General features: G+C 48.7%; 1 protein-coding gene across 4 annotated transcripts in view; it reads left to right on the top strand.

The window, feature by feature from the left end:
* AMOTL1 (angiomotin like 1) overlaps positions 1–26,937 on the top strand; it is a 237,271-nt gene that overhangs the window by 112,581 nt on the left and 97,753 nt on the right. The window contains exon 1 of one of the 4 annotated variants that reach the window (XM_075337493.1): positions 6,843–6,947. The exons of 1 other annotated variant lie outside the window; for it this stretch is intronic. Coding sequence is in view for 1 of the 3 variants with exons in the window: in XM_075337491.1 (XP_075193606.1) it covers positions 7,134–7,161 (28 nt within the window). In the remaining 2 variants the exon portion in view is untranslated. Of the gene's footprint in view, positions 1–6,842; positions 6,948–7,108; positions 7,162–18,877; positions 18,977–26,937 lie in introns of those variants that run through there. 2 more of the 4 variants (XM_075337491.1, XM_075337492.1) reach the window with 2 other exon arrangements.

Below are 26,937 nucleotides of genomic sequence, written 5' to 3'. Positions count from 1 at the left end.
CCTCCAGCATGGACACGCAGGCAGCCGGCGGGCCTCCAGCATGGACACGCAGGCAGCCGGCGGGCCTCCAGCATGGACACGCAGGCAGCCGGCGGGCCTCCAGCATGGACACGCAGGCAGCCGGCGGGCCTCCAGCATGGACACGCAGGCAGCCGGCGGGCCTCCAGCATGGACACGCAGGCAGCCGGCGGGCCTCCAGCATGGACACGCAGGCAGCCGGCGGGCCTCCAGCATGGACACGCAGGCAGCCGGCGGGCCTCCAGCATGGACACGCAGGCAGCCGGCGGGCCTCCAGCATGGACACGCAGGCAGCCGGCGGGCCTCCAGCATGGACACGCAGGCAGCCGGCGGGCCTCCAGCATGGACACGCAGGCAGCCGGCGGGCCTCCAGCATGGACACGCAGGCAGCCGGCGGGCCTCCAGCATGGACACGCAGGCAGCCGGCGGGCCTCCAGCATGGACACGCAGGCAGCCGGCGGGCCTCCAGCATGGACACGCAGGCAGCCGGCGGGCCTCCAGCATGGACACGCAGGCAGCCGGCGGGCCTCCAGCATGGACACGCAGGCAGCCGGCGGGCCTCCAGCATGGACACGCAGGCAGCCGGCGGGCCTCCAGCATGGACACGCAGGCAGCCGGCGGGCCTCCAGCATGGACACGCAGGCAGCCGGCGGGCCTCCAGCATGGACACGCAGGCAGCCGGCGGGCCTCCAGCATGGACACGCAGGCAGCCGGCGGGCCTCCAGCATGGACACGCAGGCAGCCGGCGGGCCTCCAGCATGGACACGCAGGCAGCCGGCGGGCCTCCAGCATGGACACGCAGGCAGCCGGCGGGCCTCCAGCATGGACACGCAGGCAGCCGGCGGGCCTCCAGCATGGACACGCAGGCAGCCGGCGGGCCTCCAGCATGGACACGCAGGCAGCCGGCGGGCCTCCAGCATGGACACGCAGGCAGCCGGCGGGCCTCCAGCATGGACACGCAGGCAGCCGGCGGGCCTCCAGCATGGACACGCAGGCAGCCGGCGGGCCTCCAGCATGGACACGCAGGCAGCCGGCGGGCCTCCAGCATGGACACGCAGGCAGCCGGCGGGCCTCCAGCATGGACACGCAGGCAGCCGGCGGGCCTCCAGCATGGACACGCAGGCAGCCGGCGGGCCTCCAGCATGGACACGCAGGCAGCCGGCGGGCCTCCAGCATGGACACGCAGGCAGCCGGCGGGCCTCCAGCATGGACACGCAGGCAGCCGGCGGGCCTCCAGCATGGACACGCAGGCAGCCGGCGGGCCTCCAGCATGGACACGCAGGCAGCCGGCGGGCCTCCAGCATGGACACGCAGGCAGCCGGCGGGCCTCCAGCATGGACACGCAGGCAGCCGGCGGGCCTCCAGCATGGACACGCAGGCAGCCGGCGGGCCTCCAGCATGGACACGCAGGCAGCCGGCGGGCCTCCAGCATGGACACGCAGGCAGCCGGCGGGCCTCCAGCATGGACACGCAGGCAGCCGGCGGGCCTCCAGCATGGACACGCAGGCAGCCGGCGGGCCTCCAGCATGGACACGCAGGCAGCCGGCGGGCCTCCAGCATGGACACGCAGGCAGCCGGCGGGCCTCCAGCATGGACACGCAGGCAGCCGGCGGGCCTCCAGCATGGACACGCAGGCAGCCGGCGGGCCTCCAGCATGGACACGCAGGCAGCCGGCGGGCCTCCAGCATGGACACGCAGGCAGCCGGCGGGCCTCCAGCATGGACACGCAGGCAGCCGGCGGGCCTCCAGCATGGACACGCAGGCAGCCGGCGGGCCTCCAGCATGGACACGCAGGCAGCCGGCGGGCCTCCAGCATGGACACGCAGGCAGCCGGCGGGCCTCCAGCATGGACACGCAGGCAGCCGGCGGGCCTCCAGCATGGACACGCAGGCAGCCGGCGGGCCTCCAGCATGGACACGCAGGCAGCCGGCGGGCCTCCAGCATGGACACGCAGGCAGCCGGCGGGCCTCCAGCATGGACACGCAGGCAGCCGGCGGGCCTCCAGCATGGACACGCAGGCAGCCGGCGGGCCTCCAGCATGGACACGCAGGCAGCCGGCGGGCCTCCAGCATGGACACGCAGGCAGCCGGCGGGCCTCCAGCATGGACACGCAGGCAGCCGGCGGGCCTCCAGCATGGACACGCAGGCAGCCGGCGGGCCTCCAGCATGGACACGCAGGCAGCCGGCGGGCCTCCAGCATGGACACGCAGGCAGCCGGCGGGCCTCCAGCATGGACACGCAGGCAGCCGGCGGGCCTCCAGCATGGACACGCAGGCAGCCGGCGGGCCTCCAGCATGGACACGCAGGCAGCCGGCGGGCCTCCAGCATGGACACGCAGGCAGCCGGCGGGCCTCCAGCATGGACACGCAGGCAGCCGGCGGGCCTCCAGCATGGACACGCAGGCAGCCGGCGGGCCTCCAGCATGGACACGCAGGCAGCCGGCGGGCCTCCAGCATGGACACGCAGGCAGCCGGCGGGCCTCCAGCATGGACACGCAGGCAGCCGGCGGGCCTCCAGCATGGACACGCAGGCAGCCGGCGGGCCTCCAGCATGGACACGCAGGCAGCCGGCGGGCCTCCAGCATGGACACGCAGGCAGCCGGCGGGCCTCCAGCATGGACACGCAGGCAGCCGGCGGGCCTCCAGCATGGACACGCAGGCAGCCGGCGGGCCTCCAGCATGGACACGCAGGCAGCCGGCGGGCCTCCAGCATGGACACGCAGGCAGCCGGCGGGCCTCCAGCATGGACACGCAGGCAGCCGGCGGGCCTCCAGCATGGACACGCAGGCAGCCGGCGGGCCTCCAGCATGGAAACGCAGGGAGCCACAGTGAGGCGGCCGGTCGCCCACACAGTGAGGTGGCCGGTCGCCTTCACAGACAGGTGGCAGGGGGGCGCCCGCACAGACAGGCGGCAGGGGGGCGCCCGCACAGACAGGCGGCAGGGGGGCGCCCGCACAGACAGGCGGCCGGGGGGCGCCCGCACAGACAGGCGGCCGGGGGGCGCCCGCACAGACAGGCGGCCGGCCGACCGCACAGACAGGCGGCCGGCCGACCGCACAGAGAGGCTCCGGCCGGGGGTGAGGGGGGGGGGGGAGGGAAATCAGCGCTGGGGAGATTTTACTGTACCAGCAGCAGCACAGGCAGCGCTCCTCTCTGTTATGCCACGTCTACTGGGATGGTAGGAGGGAAAAGCAGGGAGGCGGAGAGAGAGTGGGTGGGCGGAGCCCGGGAGCCGGCCGTCCCGATCGTGGCAACGGGACAAACAACGTAAAGCGTGAAAGTCCCGCTGTATCCGGGACGGTTGGGAGGTATGGGGTAAGGGATAATGACACTGACACTCGGGGTACAGGATAATGACGCTGACACTTGGCTCTCACCCACAGCACCCTGAAATCTCTCTATCAGCACCCAGCTTTCCTATGTTCTGATATTTATCTTGTCCTCAGCACCCAGCTTTCCCATATCAGAGCATGAGAAAGCTGGGTGCTGAGAGATGTATATCAGAACATGGGAAAGCTGGGTGCTGAGAGATGTATATCAGAACATGGGAAAGCTGGGTGCTGAGAGATGTATAGCAGAGCATGGGAAAGTTGGCTGCTGAGGGAAAGAGCCTTTTTCCCTCAGCACAAAACATTTCCATCCCATACTTGTATCTTTGTCCCCCCTGTATAAAGTTCTCAAAATACTGTAACAGCCCCCACATAGCCTTCCAAATAATTGTATAAAGGGTCTCACATAACCCTTCATATATTAGAATGCAGATACATAGCCCTCCATATATTATAATGCACCCCCATAATCATCCATGTATAAAGTAGCCCTTCAATTATAATGCATTTCCCATAGTTCTCCATGTATTAAAATTCACCCCATAGTTCTCCATATATTATACTGCACCACATAGTCCTCCATGTTTTATAATGCACTTCCATAGTCCATGTATAAGGTAGCCTCCATAGTCCTCCATATATTATAATGCAGCCCCCATAGTCCTATATGTATTATAACACAACCCCATAAAACTTCAGATGGTATTATGCAGCCCCATACTCCTCCATGTATAATTCACCCCTATATTCCATGTATAAGGTGTCCCTTCATTTTGTATTATACAGCCCCCCCCCGACCTCCATTTTAATGCAGCCCTATAGACCTCCAGTATAATGCAGCCTCATAGACCTCTATGTATATTACACCTCTATATTCAATGTATAAGGTGTCCTTCATGTTTATTATGCAGCCTCACCAGGCCTCCATATATAATAATGCAGCCAATCTCTCCAGGCCTCCATGTATAATATAGCAGCCAACCTCTCCAGGCCTCCATGTATAATATAGCAGCCAGCCTCCCAGGCCTCCATGTATAATATAGCAGCCAGCCTCCCCAGGCCTCCATGTATAATAATGCAGCCAGCCTCCCCAGGCCTCCATGTATAATAATGCAGCCAGCCTCCCCAGGCCTCCATGTATAATAATGCAGCCAGCCTCCCCAGGCCTCCATGTATAATAATGCAGCCAACCTCCCCAGGCCTCCATGTATAATAATGCAGCCAGCCTCCCCAGGCCTCATGTATAATAATGCAGCCAGCCTCCCCAGGCCTCCATGTATAATAATGCAGCCAGCCTCCCCAGGCCTCCATGTATAATAATGCAGCCAGCCTCCCCAGGCCTCCATGTATAATAATGCAGCCAGCCTCCCCAGGCCTCCATGTATAATAATGCAGCCAGCCTCCCCAGGCCTCATGTATAATAATGCAGCCAGCCTCCCCAGGCCTCATGTATAATAATGCTGCCAGCCTCCCCAGGGCTCATGTATAATAATGCTGCCAGCCTCCCCAGGCCTCCATCTATAATAATGCTGCCAGCCTCCCCAGGCCTCCATGTACAGTATAATGCAGTCTCCCCAGGCCTCCATGTACAGTATCATGCAGCCTCCCCACCCCAGGCCTCCATGTACAGTATCATGCAGCCTCCCCACCCCAGGCCTCCATGTACAGTATCATGCAGCCTCCCCACCCCAGGCCTCCATGTACAGTATCATGCAGCCTCCCCACCCCAGGCCTCCATGTACAGTATCATGCAGCCTCCCCACCCCAGGCCTCCATGTACAGTATCATACAGCCTCCCCACCCCAGGCCTCCATGTACAGTATCATGCAGCCTCCCCACCCCAGGCCTCCATGTACAGTATCATGCAGCAGCCTCCCCACCCCAGGCCTCCATGTACAGTATCATACAGCCTCCCCACCCCAGGCCTCCATGTACAGTATCATGCAGCCTCCCCACCCCAGTTCTCCATGTACAGTATCATGCAGCCTCCCCACCCCAGGCCTCCATGTACAGTATCATGCAGCCTCCCCACCCCAGGCCTCTGACCACCGTGTACTCACTTTATATATATAAAAAAAAAAAAAACAAGTACTCACCGATCTTCTCCTTCCACTGCTGCTCTGTCCTGACGTCTCCTTGTTCCACTGCTGCTGTACTCCCTGCTCTCCTCCTTCCACTGCTGCTCGTCCTCCTCTCTCTCCCGGTGCTGCGGTCGGCGTCCTCCCTCCCTGCGCTCTGTGCACTCAGCACAGCAGTCGCACAGGAGTGACGTCACCGCGCAGGCACAGGGGGAGTATGATGATGCAGAGCGGCGCTGGCCGCTCTATGCTTCATTATTACTGTGCGCGGTGACGGGGGAGGGGGGCCCCGGTGCCGCCGCTGACATCGGGCAGGAGGGCCCGGTGTCGGGGGCGGCAGCGGGTCATATAGTGGGCGCGTGCACTGTGACAGATCAGCGCAGCTTCTCTCTCACTGAGAGGAGCTGGCTGCTGATCTGTCGGGTCCCCGCGGGCCCCAAACTGCCCGGGCCCGGTCGCGATGGCGACCGCTGCGACCGCGGTCGTTACGCCCCTGAACCTCTAGTCCCACCGCCTACAGGATTTAGCAGACCACTAAATGGATGTCTGGCTCTAGGGACCTGTACCCTGTGTGTGCATCATTACCAGAAGTCCTCGTACTCGACTCCTTACTGCTCTCTTTCTTCGGGTGTCTTTCAGTATGACTTGGTGGTAATGTTCTCCCCTGCCAGCAGGCACTACAGGTGCAGGGTCTGACAGCCCTACACTTCAGACATGGCTGCTCCACTCCTTCTCCTCTGACTGCCACTACACAACTCTCCTCCAGCTTCACTACAGCACCACAATAACTGAGATGTGGAGGCCACGCCCCCTCCGGGGTGTGCCCAGGGGTCCCCTCTAATGTGTGTGTGTGTCCTGGTCAAAGGGTGCCTGTGTGTACACACCCTACTCAGCCTTTGGGATTACCTGTGTTGTACTGACCCAGCATGGGTGCAGTCCTCAGTGGTGCCTGACCAGGTCAGGGGCGCCACACATGCATAACATCCCAATCACAGGAGGCGCTGGGAATGGCGGCCGGTACAAGGCGGCTCAAAGAGTCCTGTTCATCGATTTGGCTCATCTCTAAATAATTGTTAGTCAATAATATGTCCCCCAAAATGGCGCTACTTCACTTTCCATGTTTGTTCTGCATAAAAATAAGCTACAACAAGGAAAGAAAATTAAAAAATAAAGTTATAATTCCTGGAGAGGTAAAATGGACTAGTCAAGAGGCTGCACCAGAGCGCAGCGGCGTCAGCAGCGGCTGGTGCTGATACATGGCCGGCACTGGGACCCTGCGCTGCCGCCTGGTCTACACAGCCACCTAGATCTCACCGGCGCTAGGACCCGGGGAGGGAGGCGCAGTCGGCTCTAGGACCCAGCGCGGCGCGCACATTCCTCTCATTCCAGTGAATGGGGCTGATTGTTGGTGCAGAGCGCTGAGTGCAGCACACACTGTCCGCTGTGCCGGGACCATGCTGAGCCCCCGGCCGCGCTCCAGACCCTGCTGCACCCAAACTTTCTGCACGGGACTCGTGTGTCAGGTAAAGGGGGAGGGAGGCCGCTTTGTCTCCAGAGAAGGGGAAAGTAGTGCAGCGTGCGGGCACAGGGATGGGAGGCAGTGTGCGTGCCGCTCCGGAGCACACACAGCAGCCACACACAGCAGCCACAGGACACGCTGGCATCCCAGCACTGGCACCGCTGACCACACACTGCATACAGGCACGGGCATGGGGACACGGTCAGCTCTGCTACATGGTAACATCTGCCGCGGCCATTACTACCTGGACTGTATATAATCTACACAGAGTGATATTACCTGCACTGTATCTGTTATATATACAATTACCTGTACTATAACTATTATATATAGATTATATGTATTATATGCAGTATTACTACACTTATTACTACCTGGACTGTATATAATCTACACATAGTGATATTACCTACACTGTATCTGTTATATATGTGTGATATATACAATTACCTGTACTATAACTATTATATATAGATTATATGTATTATATGCAGTATTACTACACTTATTACTACCTGGACTGTATATAATCTACACATAGTGATATTACCTACACTGTATCTGTCATATATGTGTGATATATACAATTACCTGTACTATAACTATTATATATAGATTATATGTAGTGTATATACTGGTAATATTACTACCTGGACTGTATATAATCTACACAGAGTGATATTACCTGCACTGTATATAATCTACACAGAGTGATATTACCTGCACTGTATCTGTTATATATACAATTACCTGTACTATAACTATTATATATAGATTATATGTATTATATGCAGTATTACTACACTTATTACTACCTGGACTGTATATAATCTACACATAGTGATATTACCTACACTGTATCTGTTATATATGTGTGATATATACAATTACCTGTACTATAACTATTATATATAGATTATATGTAGTGTATATACCGGTAATATTACTACCTGGACTGTATATAATCTACATATAGTGATATTATCTATACTGTAACTGTTATATATACAATTACCTGTATTATACTTGTTATATGTAGTATTATCTGCAGTATTACTACACTTATTACTACCTGGACTGTACTTACTGCATATAATCTACATATAGTTATATTACGTGTACTATAACACACACATATATATATATATATATATATATATATATATATATATATATACATATAATATTATACAATTACCTGTACTATACTTGTTATATGTAGTGTTATATGTAGTATTACTACATTTACCACTACCTGGACTCTACTTACTACATATAATCTACATATAGTGATATTACCTGTACTGTAACTGTTATATATGGATGATATACAGTATATACATATAGATTATATATACAATTACCTGTACTATACTTGTTATATGTAGTATTATATGTAGTGTATATACGGTAGTATTACTACACTTATTACTACCTGGACTGTACTTACTGTATATAATCTACATATAGTGATATTACCTGTACTATACTTGTTATATGTAGTATTATATGTAGTATTACTACACTTATTACTACCTGGACTGTACTTACTACATATAATCTACATATATCAATATTACCTGTACTATAAGTGTTATATATAGATAAGATATACCAGTACCTGTACTATACTTACTATATGTTTTGGATTATATGTAGTGTATGTAGTATTGTTACTCTTATTACTACCTGTACTATACTTACTATATGTAGTATTATTACATGTACTATACATATGTGTATATTATATGTAGTATTACACTTATTGCTGCCTATACTATACTTTATATATTAATACTTGCATCAAGCTTATTATTTGTATTATATGTAGTAGTCCTCTGTTATATATAAAGATATTTCTTAGTATTTTTTTATATAATAATATACATATTATTACTACTACTGCTACACTTCTTATTGCTATACTTATGTGTTGTCGTACTTTATTGTATATATTAGTATTTTCTATATTATTATTATATGAAATAATATTTTATGTCCTATTACATAGAAGTATTATTATATTTTTTAGTAGCAGTAGTATTTTATGTCTACATGCAGGTGATGAATATCAGTGTTTTGAATCAGTGTGTCCATTTTTACCATCAGTGTGTTTCACTGATGGATCAATAAATAAATGACAGAGCTTTTCCTGTCACAATGTTGGACACGTATAGCACACGGTACACAAATTGTACATGGATTGTACACTGATTGTACTCTGTACACGGATTGTACACGGATTGTACAAAAATTGTACACTGATTGTACAAGAATTGTACATGGTTTGTACACTGTTGTCTGATTGTACATGGATTGTACACTGATTGTACATGGATTGTACACTGATTGTACATGGTTTGTACACTGATTGTACATGGTTTGTACACTGATTGTACTCTGATTGTACATGGTTTGTACACTGATTGTACATAGATTGTACACTAATTTTAGTCTGTACATGGATTGTACACTGATTGTACACGGATTGTACATGGTTTGTACACTGTACATAGATTGTACACTAATTTTAGTCTGTACACTGATTGTACACTGATTGTACACTGATTGTACATCGATTGTATATGGATTGTACACGGATTGTACACTGATTGTACACTGTACATTGTTTGTACACTGATTGTACAAGGATTGTACACTGATTGTAGTCTGATTGTACATGGTTTGTACACTGATTGTAGTCTGATTGTACATGGTTTGTACACTGATTGTACATGGATTGTACATGGTTTGTACACTGATTGTACAAGGATTGTTCACAGATTGTACACGGATTGTACTCAGACACATATAGATTGTACACAGATTTCCTCAGATTGTACACTGATTGTATATGGTTTGTACACTGATTGTACATGGTTTGTACACTGATTGTACATGGTTTGTACACTGTACACGAATTGTACACAGATTGTACTCGGATTGCACACGGACACAGATTGTAAATGGATTATACATGGATTGGACACAGATTGTACATGGACGCATACAGATTGTACACATATTGTGCACTGATTGTACATGGATTGTACACGGCATCCATTCGTGTTTTTCTCAGACCCATAGACTTGTATTGGTCTTTTTCATCTGTGCTGTTGGTTTAAGATGGACATGTGAATATCAGTGTAGATTATAAAGGGTGTGAGCTGTATAAAAATGGGTCCAATACGGCGTCTAAATGAGGCCTTGATAGTATTAAATAATTCTATTAGGGAAATAAAATATTATGAAATATCAAGCAGTAGAATGTGTATTATTATTATTATTATTATTATTTATTATTATTTTTTAGTATTATTAGTACAGTAGTACTATTAATACTTTTATTTATATATATATATATATATATATATATATATATATATATATATATTTATATAATTCATAGTATCAGTGCTCACACAAATGTGCCTTTGTGGTCAGTCTGTCCACGGAGCTATTGTGGCCACATGGATAATTGTCCCCTTGGACTGGTATAGGACATACAATGACATTTGCGGCTGTGACTGTGGCATTGTTCAGTACCGCTGTGTGAACGCGGCCTTAGCAGTGTTGGGCTGTGTATTATTATGTGTGTTATTTGCAGTATCATTAGTGTTATTCTGAGTGTTTTCGCTGTTATTGTGCGCTGCTGATCATCCATGTGTTATTGTCATCATTCCTCCTTGACGCGCGGACGTCTTGCATTGTCACTGATTTTTCATGATCGCTCTTACACCAGTGATAACGTGTCACCCCACACGGCCACATCTCATCTTCTGGCAGCCGGTAATTAATATCATTAGTCTAATTAACCTTCTGCATCTTATCATAATTATATCTGTGACTTATAAAATACTCTCCCCCATACCCCAACACCTCTGATCTGCTAGTGCTTGGCATCGGGGAGCTGACAACAGTCTATCAGTGATGGACAACCTTTTGAGCTTGGTGTGTCAAAATTCCTAAAAAAAAAGCTGAGCATAACTCGGGTAGGGTCACTTCTCGAAAAATCCATAATTTTGTGATAGTTGTAGCTCTAATAACAAAATGTTATCTGATAATGACTGCTTGGAGGAGAGGAGATAATGATTATCTCCTCTCCCCCTCCCCCCAGCAGTCATGTCCTCTGTAGTAATGTGCCCATCCTTGTCCCCATTCTGTAGTAATGTGCCCATCCTTGTCCCCATCCTGCAGTAATGTGGCCATCCTTGTCCCCATCCTGTAGTAATGTGCCCATCCTTGTCCCCATCCTGCAGTAATGCGCCCATCCTTGTCCCCATCCTGCAGTAATGTGCCCATCCTTGTCCACATTCTGTAGTAATGCGCCCCTTCCTTGTCCCCATCCTGCAGTAATGTGCCCCTTCCTTGTCCCCATCCTGCAGTAATGTGCCCCTTCCTTGTCCCCATCCTGTAGTAATGTGCCCATCCTTGTCCCCATCCTGCAGTAATGTGGCCATCCTTGTCCCCATCCTGTAGTAATGTGCCCATCCTTGTCCCCATCCTGCAGTAATGTGGCCATCCTTGTCCCCATCCTGTAGTAATGCGCCCATCCTTGTCCCCATCCTGCAGTAATGTGCCCATCCTTGTCCACATTCTGTAGTAATGCGCCCCTTCCTTGTCCCCATCCTGTAGTAATGCGCCCCTTCCTTGTCCCCATCCTGCAGTAATATGCCCCTTCCTTGTCCACATTCTGTAGTAATGCGCCCCTTCCTTGTCCCCATCCTGTAGTAAAGTGCCCATCCTTGTCCACATTCTGTAGTAATGCGCCCCTTCCTTGTGCCCATCCTGTAGTAATGCGCCCCTTCCTTGTCCCCATCCTGCAGTAATATGCCCCTTCCTTGTCCACATTCTGTAGTAATGCGCCCCTTCCTTGTCCCCATCCTGCAGTAATGTGCCCATCCTTGTCCACATTCTGTAGTAATGCGCCCCTTCCTTGTGCCCATCCTGTAGTAATGCGCCCCTTCCTTGTCCCCATCCTGCAGTAATATGCCCCTTCCTTGTCCACATTCTGTAGTAATGCGCCCCTTCCTTGTCCCCATCCTGCAGTAATGTGCCCATCCTTGTCCACATTCTGTAGTAATGCGCCCCTTCCTTGTCCACATCCTGTAGTAATGTGCCCCTTCCTTGTCCCTTTCTTGTAGTAATGTGCCAATCCTGGTCCCCATCCTGTAGTAATCTGCCCATCCTTGTGCCCATCCTGTAGTAATGTGCCCATCCTTGTGCCCATCCTGTAGTAATGTGCCCATCCTTGTCCATATCCTGTAGTATTGTGCCCCTTCCTTGTCCCCATCCTGTAGTAATGTGCCCATCCTTGTCCCCATCCTGTAGTAATGTGCCCATCCTTGTCCTCATCCTTTAGTAATGTGTCTATCCTTGTCCCCATCCGGTAGTAATGTGCCCATCCTTGTGCCCATCCTGTAGTAATGTGCCCATCCTTGTCCCCATCCTGTAGTAATGTGCCCATCCTTGTCCTCATCCTTTAGTAATGTGTCTATCCTTGTGCCCATCCTGTAGTAATGTGCCCATCCTTGTGCCCATCCTGTAGTAATGTGCCCATCCTTGTCCATATCCTGTAGTATTGTGCCCATCCTGTAGTAATGTGCCCATCCTTGTCCATATCCTGTAGTATTGTGCCCATTCTGTAGTATTGTGCCCCTTCCTTGTCCCCATCCTGTAATAATGTGCCCATCCTGGTCCCCATCCTGTAGTAATGAGCCCATCATTGTCCTCATCCTTTAGTAATGTGTCCATACTTGTCCCCATCCGGTAGTAATGTGCCCATCCTTGTGCCCATCCTGTAGTAATGTGCCCATCCTGTAGTAATGTGCCCATCCTGTAGTAATGTGCCCATCCTGTAGTAATGTGCTGGCATACAATACAAAAATGTATAAATACAAAAATGGCCCGACGTGTCACCACTGACATGCGTGTCATAGGTTAGCCATCAGTGGTCTAGATACAGGGCTAAAGCAGCATTCATTCTCCTGCCTCAGGGCTTGGGGTAGAGATTTGCTCAGAAAGTGTCATGCGTTATTTTAGTATTCTTTTTGCAGAATTCACCTCCTAGAAATCGCGGGGCACGTGCAGTGAGGCTGGCCCCCTGCCGTGTGGTGCTACCTCTTTAGATCACCAATAGGATGTCTCCTTTAGAAGACATCCAGAAAGCTGGTGAAAAATTTCCGAGAGTTAGTTGCCCACATTGAAATGTGAAAGCCACAAAGAGTTATCAAAGCTGTTGGAGAAAAGTGGCCGAGGGGTGTTTGTTAGATATGGCATTCGGCATGACAACTGGCATTATTGTATTGAATAATAAGCCCTGGTTAGATCTCATGACATCAGCTCTGTTTCATCAGTAGTAATCAGGGTTGGACTGGCCCACTGGAGGAGCGGAGGAACCTCCGGGGGGCCCAGACACTGGCACTGTGTACAGCTGCAGGCCGCTGATCGGAACAGCGTTCCAATCAGTACAAAAACGTGAGCAGCAGAAGAGTGTATCAACGTTGCGTGCACTGTTCTCTCGGCATGTGTAACTCCAGGAGGGGCGATGAGCATGTGTTAGTGCTGCTCACTCTGCTCCTTCCAAAACTGCTCCTTCTGCTGCTAATGTTCACGCCACTGATTGATGCCACTGCAGATATTCATGCTACTTATTGACTGACACGTGCCACTGCAGATCTGCAGATGTTCATGCCACTGATTGACTGGCACGTGCCGCTGCAGATGTTCATGCCACTGATTGGCAGGTGCCACTGCAGATGTTCACGCCACTGATTGATGCCACTGCAGATATTCATGCTACTTATTGACTGACACGTGCCACTGCAGATCTGCAGATATTCACGCCACTGATTGACTGGAACGTGCAGCTACAGATGTTCATGCCACTGATTGACTGGCACGTGCAGCTACAGATGTTCACGCCACTGATTGGCATGTGCCACTGAAGATGTTCACGCCACTGATTGACTGACACGTGCCGCTGCAGATGTTCACGCCACTGATTGACTGGCACGTGCTGCTGCAGATGTTCACGCCACTGATTGACTGGCACGTGCCGCTGCAGATGTTCAGGCCACTGATTGACTGGCACGTGCCCCTGCAGATGTTCACGCCACTGATTGACTGGCACATGCCCCTGCAGATGTTCAGGCCACTGATTGACTGGCACGTGCCACTGCAGATGTTCACGCCACTGATTAACTGGCACATGCCCCTGCAGATGTTCACGCCACTGACTGACACATCCCGCTTCAGATGTTCATGCCACTGATTGACTGACTGGCACGTGCCGCTGCAGATGTTGACGCCACTGATTGACTGGCACGTGCCGCTGCAGATGTTGACGCCACTGATTGACTGGCACATGCTGCTGCAGATGTTCACGCCACTGATTGACTGGCAAGTGCCGCTGCAGATGTTCACGCCACTGATTGACTGGCACATGCCACTGCAGATGTTCACGCCACTGATTGACTGGCACGTGCCGCTGCAGATGTTCACACCACTGATTGACTGGCACGTGCCACTGCAGATGTTCACGCCACTGATTGACTGGCACGTGCCGCTGCAGATCTGCAGATATTCACGCCACTGATTGACTGGAACGTGCAGCTACAGATGTTCATGCCACTGATTGACTGGCACGTGCAGCTACAGATGTTCACGCCACTGATTGGCATGTGCCACTGAAGATGTTCACGCCACTGATTGACTGACACGTGCCGCTGCAGATGTTCACGCCACTGATTGACTGGCACGTGCTGCTGCAGATGTTCACGCCACTGATTGACTGGCACGTGCCGCTGCAGATGTTCAGGCCACTGATTGACTGGCACGTGCCCCTGCAGATGTTCACGCCACTGATTGACTGGCACATGCCCCTGCAGATGTTCAGGCCACTGATTGACTGGCACGTGCCACTGCAGATGTTCACGCCACTGATTAACTGGCACATGCCCCTGCAGATGTTCACGCCACTGACTGACACATCCCGCTTCAGATGTTCATGCCACTGATTGACTGACTGGCACGTGCCGCTGCAGATGTTGACGCCACTGATTGACTGGCACGTGCCGCTGCAGATGTTGACGCCACTGATTGACTGGCACATGCTGCTGCAGATGTTCACGCCACTGATTGACTGGCAAGTGCCGCTGCAGATGTTCACGCCACTGATTGACTGGCACATGCCACTGCAGATGTTCACGCCACTGATTGACTGGCACGTGCCGCTGCAGATGTTCACACCACTGATTGACTGGCACGTGCCGCTGCAGATGTTCACGCCTCTGACTGGCACATGCCCCTGCAGATGTTGACGCCACTGACTGACACATCCCGCTTCAGATGTTCATGCCACTGATTGACTGACTGGCACATGCCGCTGCAGATGTTCACGCCACTGATTGACTGGCATGTGCCGCTGCAGATGTTCACACCACTGATTGACTGGCACGTGCCACTGCAGATGTTCACGCCACTGATTGACTGGCACGTGCCGCTGCAGATGTTCACGCCTCTGACTGGCACATGCCCCTGCAGATGTTGACGCCACTGACTGACACATCCCGCTTCAGATGTTCATGCCACTGATTGACTGACTGGCACGTGCCGCTGCAGATGTTCACGCCACTGATTGACTGGCACGTGCCGCTGCAGATGTTCACGCCACTGATTGACTGGCACGTGCCGCTGCAGATGTTCATGCCACTGATTGACTGGCACGTGCAGCTGCAGATGTTCACGCCACTGATTGACTGGCATGTGCTGCTGCAGATGTCTGCACCTTGACAGCTTGGAGTCAGATTCAAGTGTGGGATCATCTGCAGATGGTGTCTAGTACGATAATGATTCATCTGTGTAGGTGTCTGGCTTCAGAGCTGCGCTTCTTCGCCAGTGTGTCGCTATATTTATAATATGAAGTTATACAGATATCTTCACGTAATAGAAATGCCTCTGGTATGGAATTTCAAACCTTTGTGTCACTCAATGCCAGTCTGTGTGCTGTAAAGCCCTGCATCTTACCAGGTGCTAATTCTCATTGCTTCAATACATTACAACATGAAGGAACTTTACAAATAATTTTTCATCTGCGGCATCTGTGCAAACCTATGTGTCTCCGGGGGCAACAGACTACAAACAGTCCTTGCGTTGTCTGATCCATTGTAATCTCATTGATTTGGTAAATTATAAGTTTTGCTTAAAAGCCTCCGTCCCTGTGCGTCGACAGCATCTATGCACAACTCTTCCAGGGTTACAGACTGCAGACAGATGTCCTCTACCTCTTATGTTGGATGCCGAAGTAGTCATGGCCCGAAATGTCATTGTATACTGATAAACTGATGCAGATTTGGGGTGGTCCGCACCGTTCACTTCCGGGTACTGCAGGTCAGCTACTATTCTATTTCAGCAGCAGCCACTACACAGTGAACTTAGGGTGCAGTTCTGGTCCATTGACTGGTCGGGGGGTGCCGGGTGTCGCCCGTCCATAGATCCAATATTGATGATCTATCTTGAGTTCCGGTTCAGATGTTCTCAGACATAGACATTATGATCCTAAACTTACTCAAGGTGCCTGATGTCCCAATTTTTGGATATGGGATGTGTCAGATCTCATTCTTCTTTTACTCAGTGCCCATCGGCATTCATTCACTGCTAATAAGTAGATGGTGGGCACTGGGCATGTGACATGCTGAGCTAGACTACTATAAATGGATCCTTGTTGTAATCCGTGTGAATGGTTTATCCGATGCATGAATCACTGTCCTACATAATACAGAATCTCCGGGCTCCCGATCCAAGACTGTGGGCAGAATATCACAGCCATAGCTTAGTCTTGCAGCCACCAAAAGAATCGAAAAATGGTAACGATTTGGGCGCTAGTGCTTTTTCCCATTTATATGATCCCACACATGAAGGAAGCAGAAGGTTGTTGGATTATCTGATAATCTGGATTACTGAATGTTGTGTGATGTGACTTCACTAACTCTTCATGCAGTTGCTTTCACAAGTGAATTCGAGATCCCATCACAAAGATCAAACTAGGCCTCAGTTATGGTTCCAAACTTGACCGGAAAAGTCTGGTGGTTTTTTTATTCACTCCATTTCCTTGACCCTTGGTTATTTTTGCCACCCCTTTTTTTTGCTAACATGTTCTTCCACTAGACTTGGGGACTTAGGACCCCTCCACAAGGTCTCATCGCCTGATCCATCAAAACTTAGCTCTACTGTTGCAAGGGTCCCATAAGAGCTGCATAAACTGGTACATATAACCTCAATCCCATCTCAAGCTCCTCCAGAAGAAGTTTTACTACTCAAAGGGTATGCCTCATTCTCGAGATTGGTGGAGACCAAGCAGTCAGACTTCCATCGATCAGTTAGATATGCCCGATCCTTGAAACCTGTGGGCTAAACCAGTGAATTCTGGTCGCAGGGGATTGAGGCTAGGTGCCTGTGTCCTGTCTTGGAGGACGGTCAGCAGCCTGGGCCTAATCACCGGTCTGGGACTGAAGGCACGATGGGGTACACGGACACCATGTCGGGGAGAAGCTTCAGGCAACCCGGCAATTAACCTGCAGAGTACAGGCCCTCTATGGACTGTTCCCACGAAGCTCAGAGATCGGGGGCACTAGCACAACGAGGGGGATAGGGCTTTACAAACAAGCAGCCCACTGAAATCCCAAGCTTGAACCCCTGAGAGCGAGCTCTTCTACTTAGCCACAGTGGGGAGCGGGGCTCAGACAGCTCCAAGCTGACGGGCCACAAAGGACACTCTAAAAATACTGTGCCAGGAGGCAGTGCTGCTGGGGACGGGACCCGGACGAGCTCCCCCAAGAGGGCAGCGGCACCCAGAGACTTGGTTTACTACGTTGTCAGCGTCTGCTTTGTTGCTGAATGAGTACCAGATTAACCCCTGCAACCAGCGAGCCTGCGCTCCCCCCCTGCACCCTCATCCCATCATCCGGGGTCCCGGAGCCTTTCCCTACCCGTGGAGGGTAACGTCATCTTGCTGCCCCACTCCATCACCCCAGGTACTCCCAACGGCAGCGGCGGTACTCCCAATTACCGTATACCATTGGTGGCGTCACGAACTATATATATCTCCCCTGTAAATACTCCCTTCTTTATTCGGGTGTAACCCTTAGCCCCCGGGTCCGGAGACCCTCGAGCCACGAGCAGTGACATCCAGATCCGAGCGGTTCGACCGCTGCTGGGGCGTTACATGTGCACATAGCTAAAAGCCATGCCCTCCAAAAAAAAACCCTCCATGTACATACCCTATGTACAGACAGTGTCCTTTTCAGGTTGAATCCGCCACAGAAACCAGCTGCAAAACCTGTCAAAAGAATAAGTATACGCAATTCTATGTAAAAATGACACTGTGCATGTGTTCAGGCTTTTGCACGTTTGTTTTTTGCATGGACGTGTGATGGGGGCCTAAGAGATGACATTTGCACGTGCCGTAAACATTTGCATGTTTCAGGCTGTGTTCACATGCAGCGTTTTTTTTTTCATTGTAAATTAAATGCCTTGGGTGAATTTGACAACGGAAGCATCTTTTGAACTCGGCAGCATGTCGAATCTTTCAGTGCTTTTTGCAGCGTTTTTTTACCTGTACAAAGCAATGAGGACAAAAACAATGGCGGGTCAGCCTTGGTGCACCTAGCCTAAAACACGGCTTGCCCGTAAAAAAAAAAAAAAAAAAGCAAGTGTATTCCTGTAGACTGCAACTGCTGCACAACAAAAGTAACCGTAGCCTGCAGGCATGGGCTGAGATTCTGTGCCGGAGCCTCTGACCATAATTAGCCAGTCCCCGAGCTGCGGCCCGCGGCCCCTCTGCTGGCAGTAGGTAGTCGAGTGCTTCAGTTGGGGCTTTCTATCTGTGTCCTGGAGATAGACGGAAGGAGGAAAGAGGCAGGAGGGGTACAGAGAAGGAGGGCAGGATATGGGAGGCAGACGCCACAGAATAACGCGCTGAACTTGGGCTTTTAGCGTCATCAGGATTCATCGGCGAGGAAACATTCTCCAGCGGTGAGTAGAATTTCACGGGTCTAGAACGTTTTGTGCGATGTGTCGGGTTCTAGATCCGCCGTCACATGCGTTCTATTGTTACCGTGTTCATTGCTATAGAAAACATCTGGACGGTATTTAGCAGCAGAAAGAGGCAATGCTCGAGATTTAACCCTCCATATTAAGGACAAAGACTTTCAGAGTGTTCGTCCCCTCTGCAAACACAACTCGCAGTCTAGCCCTAACTAGGTGTCCTGCAAAAAAAGAGAGAGGGCGAAAGACTGGTATCATATGGCAGAAAGCTGATGCAATTTTTTTTATCTATTTTTAATTAAAACATTTGGAAAATATTTTTTCTAGAACTATTTTTTGGTTAAAACGCAGTTTTGGCATCAGGAAAAAAAACCCACGATAAAGGTAGGGGGGGGACATATACCAATGATTGCCCGCACTTGATCAATCATTGGTATATGTCCCCCCTTTATCAAATTTTTATCCTGATGCCAAAACTAAGTTTTTCCCCCCCAAAAACAATAGTTCAAGAAAAATATTTCCTAAATCTTTTAATTAACCCTTTATCATGTTTTTTTCCTAATTCCAAAACTGCATTTAGCATGGGGTGCCACTACCAGCGGGTATCTCCGGATAGCCAAAATCCTGGTTGAGGTGTCAGCCATTGAAAGCCAAGCCACTGATGAAGAACTCATTCGACAAGCGTATTATTGGACCATGTGCTGTTGGTGCGCAAAAGGGGCACATTGACCAATGAACATCATTGAGATAGCTCATGTAAACGTTTTTACACACAGACCGATGGGCTGCGAGTAAAGAATTGCACCATGCACTACTTTGGTCCATTTTTTGGGGTCAGACTCACCCAATATAAAGTTAAAAACTGCGCTTTACTCTTTATTATTTAATTGTTGATATATAAACCAGATTCCATGGTTGACGTCATACGGATGTAAAAGATGGACGTGCGGGTGGTATATGGATGAAAAACTGTCCATTTTCTTCTAGATAAAAAACTGACTATTTTGCATGTGTTTGTTTGAAACTGGCGTCATGGATCATTCAGAAGTCAATTTTCACCCATTAGGTTCCGGTTCAGACAAACGTATGAAAATTGTCCATTTTTCATCCAGAAAAAAAAAAGACAATTTTAATTTGTAGTCAATCCATACAGTCATGGTCGTAAGTTTTGGCACCCTTGAAATTGTTCCAGAAAATGAAGTGTTTCTCGCAGAAAATTACTGCAATTACACACGTTTTGTTATACACATATTTATTTCCTTTGTGTGTATTGGAATTTAAAAAGAAACTAGAAAAAAAACAAACCAGAGACATAAAGGCAGATTGGACATGATCGCATACAAAACCCCCAAAATTGTCGGGCCAGACAGATTTGTTGACCTGATGAAGGCGTACCGCCGAAACGCATAGTTTTTTTCATCATCTACCATCTGTCAGTGTTATCAGCCGGTGTCATTATACCTTTTTGGATATATTCTTTTTAACAAAGTTGAAATAAAGAAATGCCTTTTATTCAAATCCTTGGAGACTGAGCTGGATCCTTCCCCTGCTTGCTTCTAGACATATTTCTTGGTACCTTTCCAATATTGTGGGTGAACAAGTTTGTTTCAAGCATGTGATGCTCATTCGAACTTACCTGTGGAAAGTAACAGGTGAGGGCAATATGGAAATCACACCTGAAACCAGATAAAAATGGGAGAAGCTGAATCAATCTTTGCATTGTTTGTCCCATACTAAGCAAGGATAATAGAAAGAGGAGAAGAGAACTGTCTGAAGACCTGAGAACCAAAAATTGATGAAAAATATCAACAATTTCAAGGTTAGAACTCCATCTTTAGAGATCTTGATGTTATTTTTTCCACAGTGCACAACATAATCAAGACGTTTACAACCCATGGCACTGTAGCTAATCTCCCTGGATGTGAACAGTTGAGAAAAATTGATGAAAGATTGCTGGGTAGTCCAGATGGTGAATAAGCCATCCCATCAAGTTCCAAAGAAATTCAAGCTGTCCTTCAGGCTCAGGGGGCATCAGTGTCAGTGTGAACTATCCGTCAACATTTGAATGAAATTAAACACTATGGAGGAGACCCAGGAGGACCCCACTGCTGACACAGAGACATAAAAAAGCTAGACTGCATTTTGCCAAATGTATGTGAGTAACCAAAATCCTTCTGGGAAAGCGTTTTATGGACAGATGAGACCAAGATAGAGCTTTTTAGTAAAGCACATCATTCTACTGTTTACCAAAAATGGAATGATGCCTACAAAGGTACACAGTACCTATATTCACATGTGGTGAAGGTTCAAAGATGTTTTGGGGCTGTTTTGTTGCCTCTGGCACTGGGTGCTTGACTGTGTGTAAGACATCAAGAAATCTGAAGATTACCAAATAATTTTGGGTCTCAATGTAGTGCCCAGTTATATCTGCACCCTAGGTCATGGGTCTTCCAGCAGGACAATGACCCCAAACATATTTCAAGAAGCTCCCAAAAATGGATGCAAACAAAGTGCTGGAGAGATCTGAAGTGGCAGCAATGAGTCCGGATCTAAATCCCATTGACACCTGTGGAGAGATCTTAAAATTACTGTTGGGAGAAAAGAAGACGCCTCCAAATATGTGAGACCTGGAGCAGATTATAAAGAAGAGTCTGAAATTCCAGGTGAGAGGAGTAAGAAGCTTGTGCACTGTTATAGGAAGCGATTGATGGAAGGTATGTATTCCAAAGGGTAAAGGGTGTGCAACCAAATATTAAGTTGAGGGGGACAACAATTTTGTCCCATGAAAAAAGCAAAACAATCTCCAGCAATGGGAAAAAAAAGGAATACATTTCACATTTATTATAATAATGACAAAGAGAAAAAAAAGAGGCCACGTGTGCATGCTTTGTGTCAACATCATGGATAGGAGAAGCTTGAAAAATGGATGCAACACTGAGGGTAATATTGAATACATGGACCAAAAATGAATGCAACACATAGGGGAGTAATGAATACATAGATCAAAAATGGATGCAACACAGTAATAATGAATACATGGATCAAAACTGGATACAACACTGAGGGTAATATTGAATACATGGATCAAAAATGGATGCAACACAGTAATAATGAATACATGGATCAAAAATGGATGCAACACAGAGAGGGTAATAATGAATACATGGACCAAAAATGAATGCAACACATAGGGGAGTAATGAATACATAGATCAAAAATGGATGCAACACAGTAATAATGAATACATGGATCAAAAATGGATACAACACTGAGGGTAATATTGAATACATGGATCAAAAATGGATGCAACACAGTAATAATGAATACATGGATCAAAAATGGATACAACACAGAGAGTAATAATGAATACATGGATCAAATATGGATGCAACACAGAGGGTAGTAATGAATACATGGACCAAAAATGGATACAACATAGAGAGAAATAATGAATACATGGATCAAAAATGGATGCAACACAGACATTCCCACCATCATCATGGGTGACTTCAACATCCCCACTGACACCCGCCAATCAGCTGCTTCCAAACTCCTCTCCCTTGCTTCGTCTTTTGGCTTAACTCAGTGGTCCACCTCTGCCACCCACAAAGATGGACACACACTAAACCTTATCTTCACCCGCCTCTGTTCCCTTTCTGACCTCACAACTTCCCCCCTCCCCCTATCTGACCACCATCTTCTGACCTTTTCAGCCCTGCCCTCCTCACCTGCCCCCCTGTCCAGCACCTAGCACATCCCCGCAGAAACCTTGCACACCTCAACATGCACACCCTCGCCGACTCTATCCTTCCACTGTCCTCCATACCGTCCCTCCACGACACAGACAGTGCCACCACTTTCTACAACACCACTCTCATATCAGCTATTGATTCAGTTGCTCCTCTTGTGCATGGCAGAGTGAGACAAATCAATAGACAACCCTGGCACAACAGCCTCACTAAAAAACTTCGGCAAGTGTCTAGGGCTGCAGAGCGGCGCTGGAAGAAAACGCACTCCCAGGAAGACTTCACCACATTCAAACATGCAATTCACACATTTCGTTCAGCCCTCACCTCCGCTAAACACGATTACTTCAGAAACCTCATATCCTCTCTTACACACAACCCCAAACAGTTATTCAACACTTTCAACTCCCTCCTTCGCCCACCACTGCCCCCTCCAACTTCCCTCATTTCTGCAGAAGAATTTGCCACTTATTTCAAAGAAAAAATCGACCAAATAAGGCAAGTCTTCTCTGCTCAGCCACCACAACCCCTTCATATAACTGACCACTGCCCCTACCCCATAAAATTCCTCCCCACCATCACCGAAGGAGAGCTTGCACGTCTTCTCTGAAAAGCGCACCTCACCACCTGCGCACTTGACCCCATCCCACCTCCTCCCCAACCTCACCACCATCCTTATTCCAGCCTTAACCCATCTCTTCAACCTATCTTTAACGACTGGTACCTTAGCCTTTGCCCTTAAACATGCAACAGTCACACCTATCCTAAAGAAACCTTCCCTCGATCCAACCTCTACTACCAGCTATCGCCCCATATCACTACTCCCACTTGCCTCAAAACTCCTGGAACATGTCCACGCTGAACTTTCCTCCCACCTCTCCTCTAACTCTCTCTTTGACAACCTACAGTCCGGCTTCCATCCACATCATTCTACCGAAACTGCCCTGACTAAAATCACGAATGACTTACTTACTGCCAAAGCTAACAAGCACTTCTCTATACTCCTACTTCTAGACCTGTCCTAAGCCTTCGATACAGTTGACCACTCCCTCCTATTACAGACTCTCTCTTCCCTTGGTGTCAGAGATCTTGCCCTCTCTTGAATCTCTTCATACCTTTCCAATCGCACTTTCAGTGTCTCCCACTCTCACACAACCTCTTCATCCCGCGATCTCTCTGTTGGTGTCCCTCAAGGCTCTGTCCTAGGACGCTTACTTTTTTCTATCTACACATTTGGCCTGGGACAACTCATAAAGTCTCATGGCTTCCAATACCACCTATATCCCGACGACACCCAGATCTACCTCTCTGGCCCAGATGCAACATCTCTGCTGTCCAAAATCCCGAAATGTCTATCTGCTATATCCGCCTTCTTCTCCTCTCGCTTCCTAAAGCTCAATGTGGCCAAAACTAAACTATCATCTTTCCTCCGTCTCACCTACACTCTCTCCACCTGATCTATCTATCACAATAAATAACACCATGCTCTCGCCAGTACCCAAAGTTTGCTGCCTCGGAGTGACCTTTGACTCTGCCTTGTCCTTCATACCACACATCCAATCCTTCACCACCTCCTGCTATCTTCAACTCAAAAATATTTCCAGAATCCGCCCTTTCCTCAATTCGCAATCTACAAAAATGCTAGTGCATGCCCTCATAATCTCCCGCCTCGACTACTGTAACATCCTCCTCTCTGACCTCCCTGCTAACACGCTCGCCCCTCTCCAGTCCATCCTTAATTCTGCTGCCCGACTGATTCACCTCTCTCCTCAATACCACCCTGCTTCTCCTCTCTGCAAGTGCCTCTACTGGCTCCCAATCTTCCACCGTATCCAATTCAAACTACTAACACTGACCTACAAAGCTGTGCATAATCTGTCTCCTCCCTACATCTCTGAACTAATCTCTCACTACACTCCAACACGTCACCTCCGGTCCTCCCAAGATCTCCTTCTCTCCTCCTCTCTCATTCGCTCCTCACGCAACCGACTCCAAGACTTCTCCCGAGCATCCCCAGTCTCCTGGAACTCGCTGCCTCAACACGTCAGACTATCCCCTACTCTTGCAAACTTCAAACGTAACCTGAAAACTCACCTGTTCAAAAATGCCTACAATCTACAATGAACTCACTGCCGCCCGAGTACCATGCGGAGCTGCCGCCCGAGCACCATGCGGAGCTGCTGCCCGACCACCGTGCGGAGCTGCCGCACGACCATCGTGCGGAGCTGCCGTCCCACCACCGTGCGGAGCTGCCGCCCAATCTACACCCCACCTACTGTCTCCTCCCCATAATCCTATAAAATGTAAGCCCGCAAGGGCAGGGTCCTCTTCCCTCGGTACTAGTCTGTCTACTGTAACTTGTATATGTATTTTGTATGTAACCCCCTTCTCATGTACAGCACCATGGAATTAATGGTGCTCTATAAATAAATAATAATAAGGTGATAATGAATACATGGATCAAATATGGATGCAACGCTGAGGGTAATGATGAATACATGGACCAAAAATGGATGCAACGCTGAGGGTAATAATGAATACATGGATCAAAAATGGATGCAACACAAGAGGGTAATAATGAATACATGGACTTAAAATGGATGGAACACAGAGGGTAATAATACATGGACTTAAAATGGATGGAACACTGAGGGTAATAATGAATACATGGATCAAAAATGGATACAACACAAAGGGTAATAATGAATACATGGATCAAAAATGGATGCAACGCTGAGGGTAATAATGAATACATGGACCAAAAATGGATGCAACGCTAAGGGTAATAATGAATACATGGATCAAATATGGATGCAACACAAGAGGGTAATAATGAATACATGGACTTAAAATGGATGGAACGCAGAGGGTAATAATGAATACATGGATCAAAAATGGATGCAACGCTGAGGGTCATAATGAATACATGGACCAAAAATGGATGCAACGCTGAGGGTAATAATGAATACATGGACCAAAAATGGATGCAACGCTGAGGGTAATAATGAATACATGGACCAAAAATGGATGCAACACAGAGGGTGATAATGAATACATGGATCAAAAATGGATGCAACACAGAGGGTAATAATGAATACATGGATCAAAAATGGATGCAACACAGCGGGTAATAATGAATACATGGATCAAAAATGGATGCAACACAGAGGGCAGAGGGTGATAATGAATACATGGACCAAAAATGGATGCAACACAGAGGGTAATAATGAATACATGGATCAAAAATGGATGCAACACAGAAGGTGATAATGAATACATGGATCAAAAATGGATGCAACACAGAGGGTAATAATGAATACATGGATCAAAAATGGATGCAACACAGAAGGTGATAATGAATACATGGATCAAAAATGGATGCAACACAGAGGGTAATAATGAATACATGGATCAAAAATGGATACAACACAGAGGGTAATAATGAATACATGGACCAAAAATGGATGCAACACAGAGGGTCATAATGAATACATGGATCAAAAATGGATGCAACACAGAAGGTGATAATGAATACATGGATCAAAAATGGATGCAACACAGAGGGTAATAATGAATACATGGATCAAAAATGGATACAACACAGAGGGTAATAATGAATACATGGACCAAAAATGGATGCAACACAGAGGGTCATAATGAATACATGGACCAAAAATGGATGCAACACAGAGGGTCATAATGAATACATGGACCAAAAATGGATGCAACGCTGAGGGTAATAATGAATACATGGACCAAAAATGGATGCAACACAGAGGGTGATAATGAATACATGGATCAAAAATGGATGCAACACAGAGGGTAATAATGAATACATGGATCAAAAATGGATGCAACACAGAGGGTAATAATGAATACATGGATCAAAAATGGATGCAATACAGAAGGTGATAATGAATACATGGACCAAAAATGGATGCAACACAGAGGGTTATAATGAATACATGGATCAAAAATGGATGCAACACAGAGGGTAATAATGAATACATGGATCAAAAATGGATGCAACACAGAAGGTGATAATGAATACATGGACCAAAAATGGATGCAACACAGCGGGTAATAATGAATACATGGATCAAAAATGGATGCAACACAGAGGGTAATAATGAATACATGGATCAAAAATGGATGCAACACAGAGGGTAATAATGAATACATGGATCAAAAATGGATGCAACA

The sequence above is a fragment of the Anomaloglossus baeobatrachus genome, chromosome 2, assembly GCF_048569485.1.
Source record: "Anomaloglossus baeobatrachus isolate aAnoBae1 chromosome 2, aAnoBae1.hap1, whole genome shotgun sequence".
Taxonomy (NCBI): Eukaryota; Metazoa; Chordata; class Amphibia; order Anura; family Aromobatidae; genus Anomaloglossus; species Anomaloglossus baeobatrachus.
The sequence above is the reverse complement of the archived record's forward strand: the minus strand, read 5'-3'. Positions and strand labels throughout refer to the sequence as shown.